The 16,635-nt window shown below is 45.2% G+C and overlaps 3 protein-coding genes across 3 annotated transcripts; all 3 read left to right on the forward strand.

The window, feature by feature from the left end:
• The first annotated feature begins 734 nt into the window (after positions 1-734).
• NUDT2 (nudix hydrolase homolog 2) lies at positions 735-4,674 on the forward strand. The gene is made up of 9 exons (XM_048683607.2): positions 735-1,112; positions 1,758-1,987; positions 2,490-2,555; positions 2,892-3,029; positions 3,169-3,246; positions 3,343-3,393; positions 3,483-3,517; positions 3,929-4,037; positions 4,184-4,674. The coding sequence occupies exons 1-9, from the start codon at positions 950-952 to the stop codon at positions 4,406-4,408; spliced, it is 1,095 nt and encodes a 364-aa protein (XP_048539564.1). The 5' UTR covers positions 735-949; the 3' UTR covers positions 4,409-4,674.
• A 5,217-nt stretch (positions 4,675-9,891) lies between these two features.
• On the forward strand, positions 9,892-12,863 carry LOC125518674 (Intron maturase, type II family protein). The gene is made up of 2 exons (XM_048683498.2): positions 9,892-10,407; positions 10,498-12,863. The coding sequence occupies exons 1-2, from the start codon at positions 10,338-10,340 to the stop codon at positions 12,855-12,857; spliced, it is 2,430 nt and encodes an 809-aa protein (XP_048539455.1). The 5' UTR covers positions 9,892-10,337; the 3' UTR covers positions 12,858-12,863.
• A 678-nt stretch (positions 12,864-13,541) lies between these two features.
• Positions 13,542-16,172, forward strand: LOC125518675 (myricetin 3-O-rhamnoside 1,2-glucosyltransferase UGT709G2). The gene is made up of 2 exons (XM_048683500.2): positions 13,542-13,676; positions 14,456-16,172. Exons 1-2 carry the CDS (start codon positions 13,560-13,562, stop codon positions 15,881-15,883), a joined length of 1,545 nt encoding a protein of 514 aa, XP_048539457.2. The 5' UTR covers positions 13,542-13,559; the 3' UTR covers positions 15,884-16,172.
• The last annotated feature ends 463 nt before the right edge of the window (positions 16,173-16,635 follow it).

Here is a 16,635-nt window from a genome sequence, read left to right on the forward strand (position 1 = left end):
TTGTGCTAGCTGCCGTTTATGTTAGCTGATGGGTGCTCCGAATATTTTATCCGTTATGTGTAGATGTTATTTGATGAAATGTGTCATGAGCTTGTCAATCTATGTTAAAGTTGTCACCAATTGCCAATTTCAATTTAGATAATTGTCATGTACTCATCTATCTGTTATTGAGTTGAGATAGATGTTTTTGTGTCAAATGTGCTATGGATGAACGTAAAATTACGAATAACTTGTGTACTGTTTGATCTACCCGTTGGGTACCTGTCGGGTATAGACATGGGTAAATTTTCATACCCAAGAGTATGGGCATGGGTTGACTGCACGGACATGGGTATGACATTGCTCTACCGCCCCATACCCTACCAATTGTCATCCTAACACATCCAAATAACTGTGGTTTGCATCTGCTCATCCCAGAAGTACATATGCGGGAAATAAACACTGATACAATGCGGACAACCAAACAACATGCATATGTTAGTTTTTTTTGTCTGTTTTTGCAGAACTAGATGAAATATGCAATGCATTGATGAGTTGAATGGGTTTAGGCGCATTTTCACTCAAAATAGTGGAACCCACCTCACCTTGAAACGCCGCCGCGGCCACTCCAATCCACGCCCACCCCTGCCGGAGCGCGACAGCTCTCGCTCTGGGAGCGAATCCGGCCAAATCCCCATCGCCGCAATCCATTCCGGCCTAGCCGCCGCCTGCTCGGCCGTTCCCACCCAGCAAGCCGACGCAAGTGAAAAGCAGCGGGATCATTGCCCGTCCCGTCCCGTCCCGCACCACACGCGCCCACGCGACAAGGCCGCACCGTGTGCCGATGCCACGCCAGTGACGACGCCACCCCACCTCGGCCCTGCACAACTAGCTAGCCGAGCAGCGAGCATCATCGTTGGCGCCCGGGTCCCCGCAGTAATAAAAGGAGCGCAGGGGTGCGCCGCGTCAGATGGCCGCCCCCTCGCTCTCCACCCCCCTCACCACGCGGGCGCCTCTGCTCCGCCTCCTCCGCCGCCGCCGCGGCCTAGCCCTCTCCGCAGCGCCGCCCAGACTCCCCGTCTGCTCCGCGCCGCCTCGCCACCGTCGCAGCGCTCTCTTCCTCGGACTCGGAGGTGCGTTCTCCGCTACTCTGCCCCGCCCGCTCGATCCACCACCGCCCCCGGCCCGTGCTGGCTCGGCTCGGCTGGTGGTCGCGCGCTTAGCTCTCAGTAGACGACGTGCGGATCGATCTGGGATCATGGCGGTGTGCTCTCTTGGATTTTCTCATTCTAGCGGCGCTCGCCTCTCGCGTGGGATGTTTCTGGTGATCCGGTAAAAACTGCCGCCAGTGAAATAGGTGTGGTAGGGGTGGACAGACGTGGAGCGTCCCACTCCCAGATGCTGGGAGACCGGATCGTGAACGTAGGCCAAGGAAACGACCATGTATGCGACCAGTAAACGAGATGGCCCTGACAGGGAAAGAAAGGGGATGGTGATGGACACAGTTTTCAAAGGCTTTTAGACATAATTTCCACGGAGTTTTCACTATAATATGGTGGTTTCCACCGGATACTTTCTCACTTAATCATGAGTGGCACCACGACTCCTGCTATACCACTTTCCCTTTTGTCAATTTACCGGCCATTCTACAGTTATGGAGTACAGAGCTGAATCATTCTTCACATCGCATATCTAGTGCAGTTTTGCCTACATTTAATCCTATAAATGTGTAATCTACGTGATGACAGTCCATACATTTGCTTGCTCGAATCTACTAGGTGCGGGTGGAAGACACAGAAGTGGGCTGGTGAGCAGAACCATGTCGGCTTCCATATATTCGACAAAGGTGGACGCCGAATCGGCAATGACCACGAATGGAAGAGATATGGAGCTGCTACCATTCGTGAATGACAAACATGAAGGTGTCATTATTGAGATGACCACCCCAATGGATCCACAAGTTTTTTCAGCTTCCTTGAAATCTTTGTTGTCGAAATGGAGGGAGCAGGTAGTTTCATCGGCCATGGGGAATTTTGTAGAAATTTGACTTGTTAAAAATGACATCATACTATATGATGCATGTGTATATTGTGTTGCGCAGCATAAATATCCTAAATGCATAGATTAATATTTGATATGAATCATATCCTACAAGGTGTTTGATATACAAATGTGATCGCAAAGGTCTTTATAAGGTATAACTAGTGTTAAGTGTTTTCAGCTGCATAATGCACTCCCTAAGAAGGCCTAGATCAAATTATTTCAACAAGGGAAGACTCTTTTTTTTAGAACATTGTCCCATTCAATTTGTATTATGATTAATAAATCAGTAATTGTACCTAAGACATGTCATAGATAGGTAAAGATTAGTGTATGTGGATGCTAATATCAGATTTAATTAATCATGGCTACGTCAAGGAGATGATGTTACAACTTAGACTGCATAGCTGCTCAATTTTCTGTAGGATGTTTCCACTGATTCTATTTCAAATTTTGTGATCTCATTGTAGGGAAAAAGAGGTGTGTGGATAAAATTGCCAATCAGCCTTGCCAACCTTATCCAATCAGCTGTAGAGGTAGCTAAACTCACATATTTCCAGATTTCTTTGGTAGCACAACTAGTCAGATGACTCTGTATTCTTAGTTTAACTTGTCACTAAACTATTATTTCTGGATTGAAATACTTAGTAGAATCGTGTAGTACTTGTTAACTGGAAATAACAACTTTTCTAGGTTTTGATATCAGTTGGTATTAATTTATAACTCTGTCTGAACGCAGTCTTTCCTTTTTCCTTCTTTAAAGAAATGATAAAAGAGTATCCTTCTCTTACTATATAAAATCCCAGGCAAGGTTTATGTACAAGAAGCTGTTTGAAGTAGCTCTGAATCGCTTTTGCTTCATTTTGGTTTAGGAAGGATTCTGGTACCATCATGCAGAAGAAACTTACCTAATGCTTGCGTACTGGCTCCCGAACACGCCTCATACATTGCCTGTAAATGCTACTCATCGTGTGGGCGTTGGAGCTTTTGTAATGAATGACAAAAGAGAGGTACCAAATGACTATGAAAGCACTATTTAAAGGATTCAGATAATCATGCCTGTGTTGCTACCTATCTAGCCTTTTAAAATTGACTTTATAGGTAAATTATGTATCTTGTGTCATCGCTAAGACTCAATACTTTTTGCAGGTATTGGTTGTCCAGGAAAAAAGCGGTGTACTTAAGGGCTCTGGTATATGGAAATTTCCAACTGGAGTTGTTGAACCAGTAAAATATTCTGCTCTGGACATGTAGAGATGTTGTTCATAGATCTTTCTTTACCACCTTCTCTCGTTACAATCGTAAAGATCTTGATACATGTAGGGAGAAGATATTAACATTGGAGTTGTAAGAGAAGTGAAAGAAGAGACAGGGGTATGTACTAGCATATGGGTAAACTAATCCTGACAGAATACTATTATAGCTACTCATACTCTTCTTTTTCTTCCTGGATGATGTATTAGGTTGATGCAGAATTCGTCGAGGTACTTGCCTTCAGGTAATGACTGAACCTCATGTTCTTTTTTTTTGTTCCCCCATCTCTTGAAGATCCATAGTATTATCAGGAAACTTGTGAAAGTCAATCTGATACCAACTTAGCAGTTAATATACATTTATGTGACACCTAAGCTGGCTTCTGGTACAGCATGCAAAATATGTGCGTGAGATGATAAGGAGGTTACTGAGATCTGCTGACACGAAACTCCATAACCTTCTGCTAGCAAGAATAATATAGGCAAAAATAAAAATGGAACACGTAGTATCAGAGCAAACGGTAAATGGAAATTAAACAGTGAAACCTTTTCTTTTGATCTATTTCAATGGCTCTACAGTTTTTTGGCAAGAACTATATGTTTAGCTTTAAGTGTGAACTAACTGTTGTCTCCTCATGTGGGTAACCAATGTGCAGGCAGAGCCACAAAGCTTATTTTGAAAAATCAGATCTATTTTTTGTGTGCATCCTAAGGCCACATTCCTTCGACATTACTAAGCAAGAGTCTGAAATCGAGGATGCTCAGGTGATTCAGATCTGCATTTTCAGCATCATGTTGTTTAATGCCGCGCTCAGAAAAGGAGACATCTTCTATTGGTTTATTTCAGTATCTTCTCAACTAGTAGTACTTCTGTGTAAACACTCTGTTGATGCTTCGCTTCTCAAATGCAGTGGATGCCGGTGGAGGAATTTGCGGCACAACCATTCGTCCAGAAACATGAACTGGTGAAGTATATTCTCGAGGTTGGCCTGGCTAAGACCGACAAGGAATACGCAGGATTTTCACCAATCAGCATAAAATCGGCGTTCTCAGAGAAACAGTCCTTGTTTTACATGAACAGGAGGGACCTGGAGAAAGCCTCAGGACCCATCATCAATACACAAAAAGATAGCTGAAATTTCAGTCAGAGTTAGGAAAGGGTCGAAGCACTCGTACCCAATTACTCTGCTGTTCGATTGGTAGCTTGTACGCCTGATTTTGACAGTATGATGCCTGCCCCCTACCATTATATCGATTCAGAAAGAGATATAACCTAGCAGAAGTGCAACGGAAGTTGTTGTACTCGGACATCAAAAAGGAAGATACTATTGCGTTGCGCGTGTTGTCAAATTTGTATCGACGAGCGTACAAATAATGGAACATATAAAAGATTTTTTGTTTTTGTTTTGGTTTTTGTTTCCCTTTGTTGTGCTGCAGCGTCTGTGTAAGACACCGTTGCCGTGTTAGCCCTTTTTTGACATGTCAATGTGAGATACCGTTGTTGTGTTACGTACCTGCGTTTGGATATTTACTTAACCTATGTTTTTTTTAACACAGTACAGACAGAAACGCTCATATACACGTGCATACACTCACATCTAAAAACGCACACACGCACACCCTACCTCTGAGCATTTTCAAAAGACTGGGCCGGCATATCCCTGGTGGGTTGGGGATACCACAGTCCCTCTAACCATCCAATCATAGATTAGTTCGCTACTTAACATATGTTTGTAGTATATCTTTGTATTGGATTTTTTTTGAAACTATCACGTCTTTATAGCAAAATCGAAAACTATACCACGTAATGCCAAAAAATCAAAACTATGACTCCGTCGGCCTCGTCTAAGCTGAAGATGGGCTTTTCGGTCTAATCTCCAATCTCCTCCATTTTTCACTCATCTTCACGTCCAAACTGCAGAATAGGTAGATCGTAGCAATCCTCGGCAGCCTACGGTCATTCTTTTTTTGCTATGGAATAGGTAAAATCTTGACTGGTGTTGTGTTTTTTTCCCGACTTCGGTCCAGCTGATTTTGGTCCACATGTCAGCCAGCCTAAAGTCAGGTGAGAATCTCAAGGCCTGTTTAGTTTTTAGCCACATATTGCCACACTTTGACACACCTCACCGTAGACAAGTTTGATTAAGTTAGGTGGGTTTTTACCACATCTAACACTTTATGAGCAGTGAACCTCGCATGTCATAGACACAAAAAATGTGATAAGATTCTCTTACTCAAACCAAAGTGTAGCTACAATTTGAGTAATCAAGTTAGGCAAGTGTGGCAAAAATAATGTGGCAACATAAGGGCATGTTCAATGCAAGGCGCCTAAACAGGCACTTCAACAATAATAAAAAAAGATTTTTTATCCTAGCGCCTGTGTGGAGTCCCATCATTCAACACACTAGATTATTGATGGCGCGTGTTGCTGCGCCCATCTATTTGTATAATGAAGTGTGAGGATTTTCTGTAAATATAAGATCACATGAAACATATTAAATTGCATAAATATAATTGTACATTATTCAGTAATATCAAGAACGGTAAAAGAAAGGTTCATACATACAAATTGGCTTGTATAACAACATACAAAACTATTTAGATAGTAAATAGAACTAATCAATACCGCCAAAGAAATAATCATTAGATTGTATATATGGTGCATAAATGACATCTTCACATGCCTCTACGAAGGGCCGCCATGTTTGGAAACAAAGAAGATATAGGTGACCCTAATGCACTTGGTTATTTCTTGTGGAGCGCATCACATTTATGGGACAAAAGTGTTGTCAAAGATTATAATTTTGAAATATCAATTAACGGTATTCTACAGACTAACATACAGGCAACGTGGAGATATATAGTAATCATATATTTCATTTTTGTTTTCTTCTTTTGTTAGAGAATAACCATACTGAAAATTGTATGTAACAACGTGGCAGACCATCAATTCCATTTGATACATGAAAAGCATTACCAAAATGAACCAGCATTGAAAGGGGTGTCGTTAGACTCGCACGAATTAAATAAGGTCCAAACTGAAATGTTAACCAATCGGGAACCGCCTGCATCACAGACAGAAAAGTAGAACTGAATAAAAGTTATAACAGAAATAAATATGAACATGCGTAAAATGTCAGTGCACCTACATACTTTTAGTACCTTCTTCTTGAGCTGCTCAAGCTAGATATCATGGCTTGGTTATGCATTAGTACTAAAATAAATTTCAGCAAGGAGTCGATCAAATTTTGTTGAATGAGTACTACCTACAGAAAAGATGAAACTTGAATCCTCTTTGACAACATAACATTTGTTCAACTGGCAACAACCAAGCTTTCTGCAATTTTGTTAAAAAAGTTTGAGAATAGTCTAGCCTGATTGGCAAGCTCGCTTCTTGCGTAACTATATTTCATCTGACACAGAGCTATCCCAAGTTTGAGCTATGGCTCCCATTGCAGTGAAACCCTGTTCGACAATACAAAAAAGGTCCTAAATTTATACCTGGCTAGAGCTATTCAGAATTTATCTCTATGAATTATATACTAAGGGGAGACGTGCTAAAGAAATAGACATTTAAAGGAATCTGTAGCAAACATTGCCTTCTGCTTAAATTTTTGGCATACCTTCAATCTGTAATAAGCAACATGAGTATTTATGAGGAGTGGGAAAATGAAATGGAAGTATGGAACAGACCTTTGTGTTCTTGAGGCCAGTTTATTAAATATTATACATATTGAGTCTGTACTCTAGAGAGCAAAAAAAAACTTACCTAATTTATAATCTTCATGTAGTATTACTGCTACTCATAACTCAACAAGGTGAAAAATAAATTTTGGATGTTGACATATATTGCAACAGAATTCAAGATGCTCATAGACTCTAGTATACTGTACTTGATAATTTGCTTGCTCCGGCATATATAGCATTTGGTTTCGTTTCAGGCACTTAATCGGCTAATCTGTAGAAGAGGGGGAAACTGTAGGAAGAGCAAGTGGTAAGTACTAAATATTTCCAACTGAGAAACTTCAGAATCACGTACTAACGGTGGAACCAAGTTTGTGTTCCATTGCTATCTTAGCATCCATCTGAAACTCAATAGATGGTATACGCAAAAGTTGTTTGATTTATAAGATGGAAGGAATTGTTGAATTAGATATTAGAATTACACAAAGTAATCTGTTACCTTGATATTTAGAATAACAATATAAAACAACTGATTGCATTTAGATTAGAACATCAAAATATTTACATGTAACAAATTTATGATTTGTCAGGTAGATGATTCAAAAGTTTTGTCCATGCTCGCTTAGGCCTACTCTTAAAGTAGATAAGTTAAACTACAGTTAGAGGGCTCGCCTATTAGTTTATCCACATGCAAACAAAGTGAAGTCATTAAGAATCTAGCAAAACTACATTGTAATCTGTTTTGCCATGGTTCTCAAAGCAACTCACATGCATAGTGGGAGATGAGGTCTACCGACACACTGATACAACAAGGCATGACTTTGCTGAAGTAAACAATAATTGAACTTGAACTTATTTCATGCCTAACTCGATGGAACGAAAAGGAACAAACACACATAGAACCGATTCTACCAAAAATATGATAAATATAAACCTTCCTTGTCGTGTAATTAATCATCGTAAAATATGAACCAATGAAAGAAGCATGAAGGAATCACATAGTATAAAAAAATATGGGATCACCATAGAGTGAACATAGATAAGAAATTGATTTGGACCGAAGGGATTCCAAATGGCACACACGTCTAGAGGAAAATGCTCAGCTGACAAAAATTCCTAGCTAATAAATTATTACTGTAATCCTGCAACAGCAACCAATACTGTCTGACAGTAACACTCTCTTCCACTTGGAGCAAAGATTCAAGTCTGCTTCATAAAATAAAACTCAGAGCGGGTAACTTCTTGTGTGCAGTACTGAAACATGATCACTAAGACACACTTCCTGCCTTTTCTAGCTGGTTGTTTCCACACAAGAAAGCTACAAAGAACATGACGTGCAGAACACACCTATGAGGATGATGGCATGATATCACTAAAGTTGAAAAGAGCAAACCGTAATTATATTTTGCAACAACCAATTACCTATATTAATCAAATGACACCATAGAAAAATTATTAGAAAGAACTACCAATACCTGAACATTGAGTTCCTCCATAAATATTTCCTTTACCTCCTCATAGCACAACGTTTTGACCTGCAACTGGCTCCACCAGAACAGAGAGAAATCGTAGATTGGATGAAATATCGTACGGGGGTGAGTGGAAGACAGAGATAAAAAAGTTTGCAAAGTTGTATGAAGGTGATTGACTGGTTACCTTGGGAGGAGGGGATTTGACGACAACGTCTAGAGGAGGAGGGTGTCATGATGCATAGATAAACGCCCAAATCTAATCCTCTTGATCCAACCCAAATCCCCTTGATTCAGGGCCACAAGGCCAGTGGCGGCAACATACGGCCCTGGATGATAGCGGCGGTGGCGTTCCACATTCCGGATCTGAGCACTCAGGTAGACGGGGGGACGTGTTGTCGTGGTAAGCAAAACGACCGAGGGGGGGGGGGGTGCTGCTACTTGGAAAGCTAGCGCTTAGCGGTGGACATTGCTGCTAGTCTGCTAGAGATCAAGAAAGAGGGAGGTGCACCATTGCTTGAGGCTGTGATAGGCGACGATGCAGGGAAGGCTGTGTCGCAGTAGGCTGTAGGATTCCTGCCCAGCCACCAGGATCGCCATGGCCGTCGCTCCCGCATCGTTCGCGACCTAGCTCGGTCGTCCATGGGAAGAGCCGCCACGCGAGCGAAAGAGACCAGGCTCGCGAGCAGGCCCAGTAGGCCCAATTGAATCTCAGGTACCCAAAAAAATCACCGGAGCAGCGGCCCGAGAAGGTTAGCGATCGTCAGGAAGCCTGTACGTGTGATTTGGGCGCGATTAAGAGCGAATCGAACGGCCAGAAAAGTCTAAAAGAGATAATCCAACTGATAAAAATGCTGATGGCCTGAGAGGGCTGGAAGGGTGCTCAGTTTTAATGTATCTAAATGTACGTAGGTGCTTGCCCTCTCGTCAACTGAGTTTGTGTGGAGAAAAGAACGGAGCGCTTGGTGCCTCGGCTGGCATCGATGCCACATATTTTCCTTCAATCGACCGGGATTCTGGAATAACTACAGGGAAATCAATCCTAGCACTAATCCTAGCAATCTTTTTTAGCGTCCGCGTTGGAGGTGCCTTAAGGAAAAGATACAGTCACGATTCAAACAACCCTTCAATCCATTTCTCCGTCTACGCCGGGGGAGCAGTGAGACCGACGTCGTAAGTGGGTGAGTCCATGACTAAATGTGTAGTGTGTGGTGAAAATTTTTCCTCTCCCTGAAAGTTCGACCACGACGCTATGTTCGGTCAGAGAAACCGACGAAGAAGAACATTTTCTGCTGTTTGTCGAGTTTGCATTTCTGATTGTGGACTGATCTGTTGCTTTTTTTTCATGAACACGCAAGATTGATAGGTGGGCTGATCTGTTGCAATACTTCTCTGAATATGTAAGGGTTTTTTCCTTATAAAAAATCGGGATTAAACCAGGCGGTGAAAGGAGCGGTTCGCCACTAGTAGTTCAAAACTTCAGATAGTCTTTTGGTAACTGACGGCGCTCGGCCGGCTTTTCCACCGTCTCCGCGACTCTTTTGGCGGTGCTTGCTCGGCTGCTCCGCCGCCGGCGCCGCACGGACCGCCGTCTTGCGCCGCTGGCCTTTGCCGCTACACAGCCTTCCCATTTCCCCTGCCCATCGGACGCTGGATGCTCTGCCGTCGGGATGCCTGGACCAGTCGCCACCTCGCCGCTCTCTGCCCGCCAGACACCTGACTGGGTGGCGCTGCGCAGCCACCACAGTATCTACCGCCGGTGCTAGAGAGGGAACCAGGCGTCCGTTGGCTGGACACGGTGATCCAGCCCCATCTAGCACCGACGGGGGACTTCGCCTCCGCCATTCGCTGGTCCTCCTGTGCACACCACCTGCTCGACCAAATGCCCCGCTAGACCAGGGAAGCTGATTCCATGTCCTTCCTGGCATCTGGCCGTGCCCGCCTCCTCCGGGGCATCTCCAGTCACCGGCCACCACAGCAAGGTGCGTGACCTATCCGACATCCTAACGTCCTCTCCTGTGACATAGTAAAAATTGTGCCGCTAATGTTGCGTTTTGCATTTTTTGAACTAGGACGCTACACCACATGCTTCCGGCGTTACAAGGCGCATTTCTTGCTTGATGGAATCGAGGATGCAGCGGAGAGCGCTGCCGGATCGCAGGAACCACCGGTGTCTCTGGCGAAGAGCCTGGCCTCTCTCGCTGAGGAGTCAACCATTGCTGCTCAGAGGCAGCGGAAGCCCCTGTCCCGGATGGAGCGGAAGAGGCTGGCCGAGCTCCGGATAAAAAAGAGGGTCAAGGCGCAGTATTTGAACGGCAAGTTTTACGATCTCATGGGTAAGGTGGTGGCTAGTGCCGATACGTTGGAGGATGCTTACGACATTGTCCGGCTGAATTCTAATGTCGATCTGGCGTCTCCAAGGGACGATGTTTGCTTCATCGCATTGGCTGAGCAGCTCAGAAGCGGAGAGTTTGATATCGCTGTGAATTCTTTCTCAGTAGCTGCAAAGAGGCAAGGAGGAGAGCGCATTGTTCTTCCACGGCTCAACTTGAAAGTTATCCAGGAAGCAGTTAGGGTGGTGCTTGAGGTTGTTTACAGGCCTCAGTTCTCCAAGATATCACATGGTTGTCGGAGTGGGCGAGGATATCACTCAGCTCTGAGGTTCATATCCACTGAAATTGGGTTTCCAGATTGGTGCTTTACTGTCCCTTTGTACAAGGAGGTGGATAGTGATGTGGTCTTGAAGCTTATTTCACAAATACAGGAAAAGATTGTTGATGACCAGTTAGTGGCATTCATGCAAGATATGTTTGATGCCGAGGTGATCAATTTGGTATTTGGAGGGTTTCCCAAGGGCCATGGAGTTCCTCAAGAAGGAGTACTTGCACCAATCCTGATGAATATTTATCTTGACAGTTTTGACCATGAAGTATTTAGGATTTGCATGAAACATGAAGGCCTTTATTCAGGGGCAAAAAATGTTACAGACAACCAGGGCTCCAAGTTGCGTCACTGGTTTAGAAGTCAAATGAAGGATGGGGATCTAAATAATGAAGATCAAACAGAGGGCCAGCCAAACGTGAGATTATATGCTTGCAGATACATGGATGAGATTTTTGTTGCAGTTGTGGGGTCCAGAGACATAGCAGAAACTGTAAAGTCTGAAGTTGTTGATTACTTAAGCAAATCGCTTTACCTGAAAGTTGATGATGGATTGTGTCTTGTGCCAGTAAAAAAGGACTCTCGGGGGTTGCAGTTTGCTGGCACCGTAGTTAAGGCCGCAACAAAAGAAAGTGCTGCGCTGAAAACTGTTCACAAGCTGAAGGAGAAGGTCCGTTTATTTGCTTGTCAGAAGCAAGAGATATGGGATGCTATGAATCTTAGGTTAGGAAAGAAGTGGTTGGCATATGGTTTGAGGAGGGTAAAGGAGTCTGAGATCAAGTCACTTGGTCTCAGTACTCCGTTGCTGGATCACATTGCACAATTTAGGAAAGAGGGCATGAAGACAGATCATTGGTTCAAAACTTTACTCAAGGTATGGATGCAGGACATCAATGCCAAAAATGAAGCTAATGAGGAGGTGCTCCTGTCAAAATACATTGCTGAACCAGCACTTCCGCAGGAACTCAGAGATGCTTTTAACAACTTTCAGAAGCAAGCTAATGATTATATCTCATCAGAAACTGCTGCTACAGAAGCACTGTTGTCCAGCTTGAAGAATAAGGAATCAATGTATACCTGCCCTGATGATGCTGCCATTAAGATTTATGCGCCTCTTAGTTATATCAAGAAGTGCCTCAATCGCTATGGTGTAACTAATCTTGAAGGTTTCCCTAAACATGTTTCAGCCCTTGTTTTGCAAGATGATGAGCTAATCATAAGTTGGTTTGCAGGAATAATTCATCGTTGGGTAAGATGGTTCTCTGAGGTTGACAATTTTAAAGAGCTTCAACTTATGTTAGTTGAATGTGTCAGGAAATCTTGCATTCGGACACTATCTGCAAAGTACCGAATGTACGAAAAATTGACAGAAAAGCGGTTTGAACTTGATGATTATGGCATTCCAATGGTCGAGGACTTTGAGGCAATGATAGCACAGCTAGAACCTAGTTCTTCCTCAGTTTCCGCTGATGAAGCTCTGACGTATGGCATTTCTAGTAGTGGCTTATGTGTGCTCACCCTCTCAAGAGTTAGAGTCCCTGCTCGGAAATTCAACTGCTTTGTCATGGGCTGCCAATCTTCATCACCAAGTTTGTACATTATTCATGTGAAGGAGAAACAGCGGTTTCCAGGATGGAGGACAGGTTTCTCATCATCAATTCATGGGAGTTTAAATGGCAGACGAATTGGGTTGTGTACCCAACATGTTAAAGATCTATATCTAGGGCAAATCTCCCTTCAGTCAGTTGATTTTGGTGTGCTGATTAGATGACTATAAGATGACCCTGAGGTTTTCAGTTTGAGAATATTGTTCCCTTTTATTGTTTGCAAATTTTAGCTGCTCCCATGATTCTCTGAAATAATTTCTTTTGCAAAGTAAATTTACTGTTTTAGATTAATTGACCGTTATTTCAAGAAGCACACATGTCACATGTGCAAAGAGTATTGGAAGATTTATAAACTCTGTCCAAAATTTCAAAAGTGCCTCTACAAATTCAGAAAGTATATTTGTATTTTGAGGGAAACATTGCTTTAACCTGATGCATCTCTATTCTGAATCTCCGTAAACTAAGTTCATTAGCTGCCCTCTTCTAATCACAATGACTCTCTACTGCTATTAAGTATTAACACTTACTTGCTCGAGGCTTCCCTTCAGGAATCGGTGAGCTAGAAAACTTTGGTGCCATCGTGCAAGTCTGGCCAAGCTTTGGGTGCTCTGTATGTGTCACTTTGATGACATGAAACTTCTCATATTCTTTCTCAATGGTTTCTTCAATCAGGCTGCTCTCTAAGTTTCCTTTGTGCCTGGGGTGTTCCTGGGCTTTCTGTATCATTTACATCTTGTAGGGTCCCATGATTAAACTGTACTGAATGTTCAGTGACGATTTTAAACTTGGACTTGCTGAATTTTCCTTCAGGGTCATGGTCACGGCACTCTGATTCCAAGAGGCTGGACGTTTGCTGTTCCAAGGTCATGAATTACATGACCATCCAAGTTCAATCAATAACTATGCTGCTGGCAAAGAAGGCATCAAGGGTTCACCGCCATGAGGGTCCGCCAATTGTTTTAGTCGCTCTCAAGGATTATCAGGTTAGTTGGGGTACTGATGTTCATATATATGTTTCATATTGATTATGATCTGGTTTCATCTCCAAAGAACTGAAGGAATGATTGCAAACAATATCAGCTAATGAACATGGAGTAGTCCAGGAAATCTCATATTGTCCATTTATTTGTTCCACCTGGAAATAAAGAAGCTAAACAATTAGCAGCTCTAAGAACAAGCATAACTTAACATCACATGCACGCTCTTGCTTCTTTACCATTTGTTTTGTTACTGTCTTATAATCTATTAAAGGTTAGTGCTCTCAACTTATGTCACTGGAATGCATTTGAATCTGGTTAGTTTTAGTTATTTCATACCGTGATGGATTGCAACAGATCACATTATTAAACACCAAATCATTTCTATGTAGCCATAGCAATGCCATCCCACCTGGATAAGGACCCAGGATGTCACCAAGGCCACATAGCTAAGTGCAAAACATGTTTGGAAGAGCAAAGAGTGGGCACGCATAAATTAGATGTCACCTGGATCTGTTTAGAAGAACGATGATAAAGGAGAAGATGACAAAATAATTTCGATCACACGTACAGAGTCACAGTACAGTACACCCACGGGTCGGTGGGTGGAAATAGTCCAAATAGTGTGTCTACCACACGGTACGTCAAATAGTGCAAGTAGGACCAACCGTGTGTGTCTGTGTGGTACCAAGGCAAATACAGCTAACTGGAAAGATGCTACCTACTGGAGGTCACTTCTAATTTGGAGCGTTCTTATCGCCAATGGTTTCTTCCTCCTTCATCAGGCCTATGGAACTCTGAGCAACGCCGGCCTGAGCTGCCATCAAATTTGCAAGTTGGGCGACCTCCCGTTTGCCGGAGTGATGGATGCCGCGGTGCACGTCCTCGTGTTCCCCTGGCCAAGGCAGGGACACATCAACCCCATGCTCCATTTCGCCACCGCCCTCGTCGATGCCGGCCTCCAAGTCACCTTCCTCCACACCGAGCACAACCTCCGCCGTCTTCCCCAGGCGCCTCTGCCACCGCGCCTACGCTTGCTTTCCATCCCTGACGGACTCCCCGACGACCACCCTCGCAGCTTCTTGGAGCTTCTGGAGTCCATGCGGAAGACCAGCAGCGCCGCATACCGTGCCCTGCTCTTGTCCGCCGACGCGCCGGTGACATGCGTTGTTGCCGATGGCACCATGCCGTTCGCCATCGATGTCGCCGAGGAGCTTGGCATCCCGGCGCTCGCCTTCGCCACGCACAGCGCCTGCAGCTACCTGGCGCTCCTGTCTATGCCCAAGCTCGTTGAGCTCGGCGAGACCCCCTTCCCTGCGGACGACCTGGTGTGCGGCGTTCCGGGGATGGAGGGCTTCCTCCGGCGCCGAGATCTTCCTCGTGGACTCTACTGCACTGAACAAGGCGAGGGAGACCCCTGGATGCTCAAGCTTGCCGAGGTCACCGCTCGCTCCAGCAAGGCATGTGCGCTCATACTCAACACCACCACGTCCATGGAGCAGCCAGCGCTCGCCCACATTGCGTCGCGCACAAGTGACGTCTTCGCTGTAGGCCCACTGCATGCCAGGTCAAGGCTCACCGCAAGCGCAAGCCTGTGGCAGGAGGACGACGGGTGCATGGCGTGGCTGGACAGCCACGAGGACCAGTCCGTCGTGTACGTGAGCCTGGGGAGCCGCGCGGTGATCACGCATGAGCAGTTCACTGAGTTCCTCTCCGGCCTGGTAGCTACTGGATATGCCTTCCTCTGGGCGCTCCGGCCGGACATGGTCCAGATGACCAGCTCCACGCTCCTCCGAGAAGCCATCGGGGCAGTGGAGGGCGGCAAGGCACACGTTGTCGAGTGGGCTCCTCAGCGGGACGTGCTGCGGCACCGGGCGGTGGGCTGCTTCCTGACACACGCCGGATGGAACTCGACGCTGGAGTGCGCCATGGAAGGCGTGCCGATGGTGTGCTGGCCCTTCTTCTCCGACCAGCAGATCAACAGCCGCTTCGTGGGCGCCGTGTGGAGGACGGGGCTGGACACGAAGGACGTCTGCGACAGAGGCGTCGTTGAGAGGACGGTGAGGGAGGCCATGGTGTCCGACGAGATCAGGGGGGTGGCCCAAGCTATGGCGCAGCAGTTGAGGCTGGATGTCGCGCAGGTGGGGTCGTCGTCGTCCGAGTTGGAGCGGCTCGTCCGCTTCATCAGGGAGCTCAGCATCAGGTCCTGTTGAAGCCCAGAACTAATGAAGACTAGCACAGCCTCTCACGCACTACATGTTCAGTTTCATACTTATTCAGTCTCAGAACTTATTCTAGCATTTCCCGAACATATATATGGAAGATGAGGAAATTGTAAGAGGAACTCAGTCTGTTGAGTTGACACCATTTCAAGGCAGTTCCCCGCAATTATGTTCTTGTGATCTAAATTCAAATGTACTAATTTTTACTTTGGTAGTCACTTGGTTCTACTTTGTAAGGGGAAAATTATGCTTATTAGTACCAGCAAATCCTCATGAGAAACACAGCTTCTTATGAGCATGCATGAGCATCTTTCTATTCAAGTACGACTGGTTAAGTGCTTATGTTCTATATATAGTTAGAGGCTTAGAGCATATAGTATAAACTGCGGTTTTGAAGATGACAACCGCCAACGTTGAGCTGCTACAAAGGCAGGCTCAGAGACAGAGCAGAAGGTAACGCGCCGACGGCTCCAACTGGGGCGGAGGTTAACAGCAAAACCGGAGAGAACCCCATGGCATCGATCCGGTGGAGGGGCGAGGACAACCGGCAGCGCGGCCGACGAGCTGACGGCGGTGCGCAGCGGGGCGGAGGAGGGGAGGAGGATGCGCAGGCCTCGCGCGAGAGGAGCAGCTGCTGCCTGCTGGGCTTGGCCAGCGAACTACGTCCCGTCCATGACTCGTATCGGTCCACCCGTGTCCGACTCCGGTCGTGGCCACAAGCCCGACTTCGACTTGCTTTGCCG

Source organism: Triticum urartu, chromosome 7A, assembly GCF_056163025.1.
Source record: "Triticum urartu cultivar PI428250 chromosome 7A, HENAU_Tu73, whole genome shotgun sequence".
NCBI classification, from domain to species: Eukaryota; Viridiplantae; Streptophyta; class Magnoliopsida; order Poales; family Poaceae; genus Triticum; species Triticum urartu.

Bases quoted from the DNA above. Each gene is read 5' to 3' on its own strand.
- NUDT2 (XM_048683607.2), top strand. From the start codon at position 950: ATGGCCGCCCCCTCGCTCTCCACCCCCCTCACCACGCGGGCGCCTCTG. The intron at 2,556-2,891 runs GTAGCTAAACTC...ATTTTGGTTTAG, and splicing joins TTATCCAATCAGCTGTAGAG to GAAGGATTCTGGTACCATCA. The intron at 3,247-3,342 runs GTAAAATATTCT...TGATACATGTAG, and splicing joins CAACTGGAGTTGTTGAACCA to GGAGAAGATATTAACATTGG.
- LOC125518675 (XM_048683500.2), top strand. From the start codon at position 13,560: ATGAATTACATGACCATCCAAGTTCAATCAATAACTATGCTGCTGGCA. The intron at 13,677-14,455 runs GTTAGTTGGGGT...CTCCTTCATCAG, and splicing joins TCGCTCTCAAGGATTATCAG to GCCTATGGAACTCTGAGCAA.
- LOC125518674 (XM_048683498.2), top strand. From the start codon at position 10,338: ATGTCCTTCCTGGCATCTGGCCGTGCCCGCCTCCTCCGGGGCATCTCC. The intron at 10,408-10,497 runs GTGCGTGACCTA...TTTTTGAACTAG, and splicing joins TCACCGGCCACCACAGCAAG to GACGCTACACCACATGCTTC.